This window comes from Mycetomoellerius zeteki, unplaced genomic scaffold (genome assembly GCF_001594055.1).
Source record: "Mycetomoellerius zeteki isolate Tzet28-1 unplaced genomic scaffold, Tzet1.0 scaffold145, whole genome shotgun sequence".
Taxonomy (NCBI): domain Eukaryota; kingdom Metazoa; phylum Arthropoda; class Insecta; order Hymenoptera; family Formicidae; genus Mycetomoellerius; species Mycetomoellerius zeteki.
In genome coordinates, this window is record NW_017256393.1 from 2,343,504 (window position 1) to 2,353,419 (window position 9,916).

A 9,916-nucleotide genomic window follows, 5' to 3' on the forward strand; every position below is an offset into this window, starting at 1 on the left:
TCCACTCACGTTTGTGTTGAATTTTTTAATATATTCGAGTGTTAATTTAACATAATGTAATTATGGTTTTTTTTGTGAAATTGATATTCAATGTTTCTTGGTGTCAAAATGACACAATTTATGAGTAAGTGAACAAGTAACATAAAAATAATAGAATAAATATATGTTAATTTAACATATCATAAATGTTAATTTTCTGAAAAAAATATCGTTCCACGATTTGTTTACAAACTATGTCGATGTTATCTTTCTTTGTATTTATTCTCTTACATAATATGTTACCTTCTAACATATTCATCTTGTATAAAATTAACTCAAAAATTTGAGTGGATCGTTTGGGACATGCGATTTATGTTAAATTCAATACATTTTTCCAACTGTATAGGATGAAAAGTGAAAAATTTCTCCATTAACTTCAATGATAAAAATTTTCACTCTCTCTTTTCACTTTTCATTCTAGGGAAAAAGTTTCATGATTGATACCCTGATTGAGCATCAAATTATTAAACTTGCTTGTCAATTTAATTAGTGATATTACTAAAGTAGTTTAATTGCGTTTATAAGTCCAATTCAGCGCGCAGTTCGAATGACTACAAATATGGTAAATATGCATGTATATATATAGTATATATAGTAATTCAGATTGAATTATTTAAGCATTAAAGATCTAGCTTTGACCGTTATGGCCAGTACTTGTATTTCTTATTGTTGACTTAATTGAGCTTGAAATTATGTCGCGCAAAAGAGACGAGAAAGTGAAAATTTCGTTTAATCTCTCGTGTTGAGGAAATTTAATATTATTTCTCTGTTATTAGGTACTATGAAGGAATTACGTTAACGCTTCGGCTTACAGTTGCGGAATTTTAAATCTCAGATTTACGCACCGTGTGATCGTATTGTGCGAGGATATTGTCACGAACAAAGTTTTATCTTCAGGATTAGAAAACAGAGATATCTCGTGCAATGTAAATCCCACATTTCCATCAAAGAAAAACAAACTTTATTTTCATCTTTTACTTACATAAATTCTCTTAATCAAGGAATTTTTACTAAGGGCCAGTTGTTCCATCCTTCTAAATTTTACGTTAGATAAGTAGCAAGATTACCCAATCACATGCGCGGATTATATCAGCCTTACTTAACGTGTGAAATTTGAAAAAAGTGAAACAACCCTAAAAGAACTTATTTTATATCAAACTGTATATATTTTACTATTACGGAAATATAAAATTTACGTAATTATATTGTATGTTAATAAGAAGAAATTTTTTCTCGCATTTTTCTCCACTTCCGGGTGGAGTCGATGGGCCCCTGCAAAATTCCGTCTGCATACGTTTCAATGTCGTCCCTGGTTCTCCAATCGTCGTAAGCGCGAAACCGTCACGAAAATGAATTCGACGCGTCGGACGTATTTAATACACGCCGCTCTTCGACATGTGTCCAGGAAAACAATTTTTTGCCAACGTTCTCTCATCGACAAAGGTCTCCGTTAAGCGTGTATGTATTGTACATACACATAATGTATGATACATCGGTAGGGAGCGCGATGCCGATGATGTCGGGGCGGTGAGGAACGTTCCTCAGGAGTGAGAGTAACACGAGGATAAAAACCAAATGAATCGGTGGCACGCGCTGTGATTGGTCGTCGTCCCGGTGGTCGTCACTTACCCCGAAAATCGGCTCGGATTCCGGGAAACGGTACCGAGGCCACTGACGCCCCGCGTCCCCCTCCGGGGTAACTCCCCTTTTACTTGTTACCACCGCCATATTTTGTTTATACCGCGCACACCGCGCCGCACACCGTCGGTCGATTGCCCGATCGCTCGCTCGCGCGGATTACAACGACAGGTTACAGCGCTGCCGCCGATCGAGTTGGACGGCAGCAGCGGCGAGGACGAGGACCAGACCCGGGACGAAGAGACAGAGACTCACCGGCGGGACCAGGACCAGGCCCCGCGACACCACACCACCGTCTCGATAAATCGATAGATCCGACACAGTGCCATCGTCGTCGTGCAGGTCAGTTCGCGTCTTCGGGCGACAGTGACGTGAAGTGTTATCAGACACATATCCCCGGATTACCAATTTACGTCCCCTCCCGTATCTAGGTTCTGCATCCTCCAGGATGTACCCGGATACCTCTGCGTCTCCAGCTGCCTTCAGCAACGTGCACCACTGTCTGTTTCCGTTTCGGAGTAATTTGTGTCTACCTTTATAGGTGCTCGTTTTAAGATACTCTTCGGTATTTCAAATCGACAGTTCCGCGCGACGAGGTGATGTTATTCCGAAGAGTCGCCAGCACTCCCCACAGTTTACACAGTTTGACCTAACCGGATAGTTTATATTTGATGATACACGGTGTGTCGCCGAGATATGTTCGCAAAATTAACACGGGAATAAAGTATTTTGATACGAAAATGAAATGCCTTCTACATCATTACCTTCCACATCTGCATGCACATTTAATCGAGGGCATTTGACACAAATAAAAAAGAAATGATATCCTCTCAACTTCTTGAAGTATGAGATTCCGGAAAGAAAATCCGTAAATCGAAAACAACGATTAAACAGCATCCGTTTAATAACTTGCCGATTTTTCAAATTTGAAGATTCTGTCATGCCTTCTTGCTTCCACAATTTCAAAATTTGAGAAAAATAGAACATAATTTCTCGCGATAATAAATTATTGTTTAATTATTAATTATATGTATGCGCATGCAATTAATAGTTTAATTGGAAACAATAGTTCGCCTGATGGTCGTCGAACTTGTCGAGCTGACTCTTCGTATAAAATTACGTCTACGTGACTCTTCGTGATTGGTATTGCCTACGTGATGTTTATCTTTTTTTCGCGTAGACTATGAACCATGCAGAAGCAAACAAGCCTGTTTCTTGTCCGGAATTATGAAGGAATTTCGGCGAATTTGCTGCATGCGGAAGAAAATGTTGAATATTTTATAAACGAATATGAGCTTCTAAATAATAATTCGAAATTTGGTTCGCGTTCTCCGAATAGAGCTTTTTACTCGGCAGATAGGAGTTATTGTATCCGACATAAGAGACGTAAATTATGCGCTGAAAAGGCGGTTCACGCGCGTGATCTTAATTATCGGTAATTCACGTGATTGAAACCATCGTGGCGTGCACGTGTTACATGGTGGATGACACCCACCGGCTTGCTGATCCCGCCACGTGATTACATATTTTCGCGGGCCATCGCGAATAACAAAGATCGCCTCCAAAATGAGAATCACGTGGGAATGGACTCAAACACGTGCTAGCGTTAAATGTATATTTAAACGTAGAGAGAACGAGAATTCGAAATCTTCGTGTCCTTCAAGAGTCATCCTGCGTGATATTAACTCCAGACGAAAAATGCGTTAGTTTCATTGGGATGGAATGTGCGCACGTGTGTATGTGTATGTGTATATTTGTTCTCTACTTCTCATCCCCAACAAAGATGTTATCTAATAATATTGTCTTGTTATCGACTGAATTTTCGATTCTTTCAGAGGTATCGCATAACAGATAAGCAATGTCTAATTTCTATTTTGAGTTTTTCTATTTCCTGTCGGCAGCGTCGCGACGTGGTGAGGCAGGTGGAGGTCGCGGCGGATACGTCGCTCGTCGAACGGCAGGATGAGGCCCGACGAGATGGTGGTGAATAACGGCGAACCACGGCGGGCGGCGGAAACGATGTCGGAGACATCGGAGGGCACCGCGACCACCAGCGTGTCCGGCAAATCCGGCTACGAGAGTCGCGAGGAGTTACGTGACCTCGCGGCCATGTTGGGTATCAACGACCCTGAGGATCTGCATCAGGAACGCTTCCGTGTGGACCGCCGCAAGCTAGAGCAAATGCTTCTCGGTAAGTGAGCGTGAGAGATCGATCCGCAGCTGAACTTGCCATTAACGATTTGACAAATGCATTGATACTAGTAATACGCATCAAGATATTCCAGCGTTTGAATAATTTTTAACAGTAAATATAATAAGGGAGTTGAATTAACAAAAGAAGGAAAGAATATATAGAGGAATAAAATAAAATAAAAAAGAAAAAAATTCTGTACTACATCATTTCTATCTATAATTCTATATTAGAAAAGAGAGAGAGAGAGATTTTCGTATCATATATTACATTACCATACCAATTTTATTATTATTATTATTATTAATTATTATCATTATTCAATAATAAAATATTTTTCAGATGTAATACTTAAGTAATGATAAATTTTCATAAAAGTTTGTTAGTAATTTTTTTATTATTAATAACGCTTTTATGGATTGAATCGTAATTAACGGTACAACAAGATATCGATCATTAAATTATAATATAAATGTAAAACTGAATTCTCTCTTAATTGGATTATATTTATTTAAAAACATTTTTTGTTCTGTTTTTATAAACTGTGCAGTAAAAATATTAGTTTAGTCTTCGTCTCAAATTATTGAAATGATAAATCGATTTTATTTATGAAATAGTATATAACTATTATATTAATAGAAAGCAAACTGAATCGAATAAAGTCACAAAGAATTTAGCTGATTTAAATGGCAAATGTATCAAGGACCAATCCAATCTGTCGTGACGTGACAAAGTCTCTCATGACTGGCGTACTTTCTCCCCGACCACCAATATCAGAGTAGGTGGTTATCAAAGAGAGTCAAGATATTAACGGTCAGAGATTAACGGTCGAATAGAACAACTCGTTTCTAAACTACCAACTATTTAAAACGATATAAAATCATTTCATGAATGACGAAATTTTCGGACAAATTTATGAATTTGGCGCATATACTTAGTTACTTTAATTCAGCGTTAAATGCCACGAGTTTTGTTCCGACCTCCAGTTTTCTGACATGAAAATCACTGCTATTTCGCGCCATCATCGCCATCGTACTCAGCGTTAAATCACGCGTCAAGAATGACAATAACTTCGCTGTTATGTATTTCGCGTTTAATCCCCTCCCATTCTCCCTCTCTCTCTTTTTCTTTCTCTCTCTGTCTCTCAATATAGATACACTAAGCACTCCGATGTCCTTTATCGCTTTCATTGCTTCTGAAGTGTCTATAACTCGAGGAGCGAAACAAGTCACCGCAATGTCTACTTTCGCTTTCCCGTCGAATGTAGACTTGATTCCTTTTCGTTGTCTTTCCGCGACGGCGAAAGCATTCGCGGTTTGCGAAAAATTTTCCGATCAATTGAGCCGAACAGTAATATATTCTCACTGTTTTTTGAAAATGAAGAAATATTAATGCGATTGGTTTTTGATAAAGAAAAGATCAAATTTAAGATTGAAAATGCATTATTGCTAGTATATATAATATGATATAATTCTTTCGATTTCGCGGTAAGTTAAATTAATCTACATAATTGCGTACTTCCATTCCGTATATCAGTCTAATGAATACTGAAAAAATAAAAAAATACGGAAAATTACAGTATCTTTTGAATATCTTTTGTGTTATTTGAGAACTTTAAACCGTAACTTGTTTAATTTTTTGATTCGAATGTCAAGTCTATTAACGTGATTACATTGATCGAGGAAATGTAGTAGCAGTTTCTTGTTCGTTTTGCTGTTGCTATTTGCATTCGCGAATGGTATACCTGGAACTAGAATTTAAATAGACAGCTTGTTTGTAAACGATATTATATAGCAGCTGTCAAGCCCCACTGTTTTTCGCGCCTTGTAACATCGTTCAACCGATCACGATGTAAAGGCGTATAAATCTATTTTACTTAAGAAATACACATATTATTTATGTTATTTTATACTGATATACGGAACGGAAGTACGCAATTATGTAGATTAATTTAACTTACCGCGAAATCGAAAGAATTATATCATATATACATACATATATACAGGGTGTTTGTTAAGTTTTAACAAAGCGCTCGTGTGTAGATAGAGCGGACTAAACTGAATCGAAAAGTCTTCTATCATTTTGCAATTTTCACGATAGTTAACAAGATATTAATTACTAAAAATTGCCGAATAAATATTAGTCTTCAATAATTGTTTTCTCAAATACTATCAACTTTACAGAAAAACTGCAAGAGACAAAAATTGTTTATTTTTTTCTTACTAAGAATTTTTTCAGAATTTTTTATCAACTTTTTAGTATAGCATTTTCTTATTGGCAACTATTTTTACCAACATGAGAAAATATGGTATTAAAAAATTCTCAGAACTTTATGAGAAAAAGAAACAATTTTTGTCTTTTGTTATGTTTCTGTAAAGTTGATAGTATTTGAATAAAAAATTATTGAAAACCAATATATTCAGTGATTTTTAATAATTAATATCTTGTTAATTATTGCGAAAATTACAAAATAGTAGAGGACTTTTCAACTCACATCAGTTTAGTCCGTTCTATCTACACGCGAGCGCTTTGCCAAAACTTATCGGACACCCTGTACATGAAGACATAATGAAATTATGATAAATAAAGATAAATAAAAAGCAGGAAGAGAGATAATCGCCGTGCTTAGAAAACCATTCAATGTTTTAATTTTATCTTTGTATTTGCAGGTGATGTCAAACCAGCGGATACTTTCTTCCACAGCGTGAGTTTAAAAAAAATTCTTTTTTTACTTGCTATTAATTTCTTGCTATTAATTTAATTATAAGTTATAAACACAGTAAAATGCGTTGTGAAGAAAGTGAGATATTTTTAAGATTAATTATTTTATTTCATATCTTCTAAAATTAATTATATAAATTCTAGATCCTTTTTTAATTTTTAATTTAAATAACAATTTTTTTATGTAGCATAATTTTTTTAATACGAGGAAAATGAATTTAATAATAAACGAAAATGAAGATTGCTTCAATAAAAAAATTTAGGAATAATATATAATTAATAAAAATAGAATAATTAAATAATTCCAATTAGTATTATATATAATGTATTATATGTTCAACAATATCCTTAATACATTGACATATCAGCGAGGAATATTAATATCTCGCGTTTTATGTTTGCTTATTTATAAATCGTAGTATGAAAAGTGAAGTCTCATCGTGAAGATTTTATTGATCGATTAGTGAAAACTTTCTATCCAACGATCTTTGCTGACAAGCGACACGTAAGATAGATCGTGATATTTCATGATGCAACTCCTTTCTCTCGACCACAAAAGATTTTTCTTAGTGCAAGATCAATAAAAGTTCCTTTCCATTTGTGCTGGCTTATTTGAATCTCGTTAAAGTTCGATAAAACAACGTTGTAAAAAGAATCAGTTTTATAAAGATTTAGTTTAATAATTAATTTTTTTTTAATTTATAAATACCTTGGGGTATATCAGAATGCGATTTCTTAAGATCTCACATTTTTATATAATTACGAATATTTATAAATTAGGTAAATTTAATTGTTAAAATAAATCTTTATCAAACTGATTCCTTTATAACGTTTTATCTAATTTAGTAAAATGGTGTTTAGAAAATTATTCCATACAATTAGTTATTTATATTAAAGTTAATTCGCTATAAATTACTGTACTATAAACTATGGTGTAATAAGCAGATCCTTAAAAAACGAAAATATTATTTTCTAGTATTATATAAAAGCGAAAGAAAATGCTACATATATATTATATTGTGTGTTACACTGCGCGCGCGTGTGTATGTGTGTATTACATATGATATAACGGAAAATATTTCCTGTTTTTAAGGGAAGTGAACCCTTGAAAAGACAAAAAACCGATTTTATATTGTTACCGATACACATATATACACTTGTATAGAATTTCTATAGCTTTCACTTTGTAGGAAGGAAATGTACAAACATACAATTATGACAAGCGAGCTTCTTCATTTAATTGTCGTAATAACCATTTTCGACACAAAGTCAGATTTCATGCCGGCTACCAGACAACGAAATTAAATTTCTCCTTTTTTTCATGCCATGTTTACAGGAGAGGACAACTAATTTCTCCGGTAAAAAAAGAGGTACGGGAGATATAAAATATAAATGTATATATATATATACAGATATAGGAGCTAATATGAGTCGCAAGTGTATAAATGTCTGTGCAACATACCTTATTGCAAGTGCAATATTTATAAATTATAAAATTTATAAAATAAATTCATAGATTTGTTTTCGTGATATGTCGAAGAGAAATAAACAGAGGTCTGATTAATTTGGCTAATTTCGGTGATCGCGTTTAGAGGATTGCAAACGTAAGCGAGTCGTTTCCTTGTCGAGGCAACGTCGTATTGACCTTGTGATTATACGAAAGCGAAAGAGTCTATTTTTAAGTATTTTCGTCTCCTGCACCGTAACGTCTTCCCTCTCGATGCGATAACTCGCATTACATCGAGTGAACTGCGACTGTTCGCGCAATATGATTTCTTCACTGATAACGCCGATGATACGTAAGCTTCTTCCCTGTCTTCCGAGATTTCACCAACTCAATCGTTGGACGCAATTTTATACATGATTTTTCATAATCGAGACTTTATTTAATTTTATATGATTTTTTTTATCCGTTTGATCTCTTCAATTTATTAATTTTTTTCGCGTAATTTTTTTTGAAAATAATCATGAAAGAAAATTGTAGGGAAATATGAAAAATATCTTATAAAATGTGTATAAAAAAATCATTAAGTCATACATTGCCAAGAGAAAAACTTTATAGATGAAATTAAATTTTTATCAAATCAAAATCGAAATGGAGAGACTGAATTTCTCGATATTTCAAATTAAAATACGACAACCATTGAAATCGGCAGCTGCTTATAGGCGTGTTTATTTGTGAAAGAATCAGTAATAAACGATTTCTCGAACACGCTGACGACGACGACGACACACAAAAAAATCTGGATTACGGTGCGGAGAAATCTGAACTAGCGCGTAAAGAAACTCGTTCTTTCCTTCGTCTTCCTCCTCGTCATGATAACGTAACTCGAAATTACAATCGTAGAGCTAAATGAGCTCGCAGCAGGAAGCTTACGATTCGGACGTAACACTGTACACTTTCTCCGTCTTCTCTCTCCATCTCGTTCGCTCGCCCGACAACTCGACGAAGAAAACCGATCGACTAGTTACCATCGTGGGGATCGCGGTTCTTGCAGCGATGAGAGGATAATTGAGGAAACGCGTAATCGGATAATACTATGAATCGGGAAACATTGAGGGACGATCACGTGCTTGTCTCTCATTAAATTCGGTTCGAATTGAAATCAAATTTGAGAGAAGAGAATTCTTACGCAATAATTCAATTATCGCAATTATGTAAATATCTGACATAACTTCGATGACTGCAAGATTAATTGATATTAGTACTATACTTTACAGTTCTTTAAAAAAAAATAATAATTTTTTATTTTTCTGTATTTTACAACGTACAAATTTGACTTTACCAATGATTCAATAATTCACAAACAATTCTGCAGAAGAATGCTTTTTTGTATTAATTTCTCTGGAAACTTATTTTAATGATTAAATAGGAAGTTGGAAAGAAAAAATTCCGTCTATTGGAGAAATCAGATGAATGGGAGATGAGTGTACATGCATGTGTGTATGTGAATTAAAACGTCGCGAAAAGACCGCGCCGATAAACGGACGGTACGCTCATGAGGCTCTCCAAGAGCCGTTCACCAAGCAAGTTCGGAGGCAACATGCTTATCCTTATCGCCTTTGCACGACGTTGCGTAAATGAGGAGGGGAGCTCTGGAAACACACCGGCCGATTATTTATAGAGTGGCTTTAACGGCATTCTCCCCGCTGTTCCTTCATCATGCTTTTAAGCAATTCCATTCCACGGCGCGATATACGTGTACCCGGTATTATCGTCAATGTACATGAAAAATTTCGAACTCATGCTAGCATGACACACTTCAGAGAGAGAGAGAGAGAGAGAGAGAGAGAGAGAGAGAGAGAGAGAGAGAGAGAGAGAGAGAG

The 9,916-nt window shown here is 35.1% G+C and overlaps 1 protein-coding gene across 2 annotated transcripts in view; it reads left to right on the forward strand.

Moving 5' to 3' along the window:
• The first annotated feature begins 1,859 nt into the window (after positions 1 to 1,859).
• BicC (protein bicaudal C) overlaps positions 1,860 to 9,916 on the forward strand; it is a 34,130-nt gene continuing 26,073 nt past the window's right edge. For both annotated transcript variants that reach the window (XM_018462732.1, XM_018462733.1), the window contains exons 1-3: positions 1,860 to 2,019; positions 3,579 to 3,868; positions 6,538 to 6,572. In XM_018462732.1, the coding sequence (XP_018318234.1) occupies positions 3,640 to 3,868; positions 6,538 to 6,572 (264 nt within the window). In that variant the 5' untranslated portion in view covers positions 1,860 to 2,019; positions 3,579 to 3,639. The remainder of the gene's footprint in view (positions 2,020 to 3,578; positions 3,869 to 6,537; positions 6,573 to 9,916) is intronic.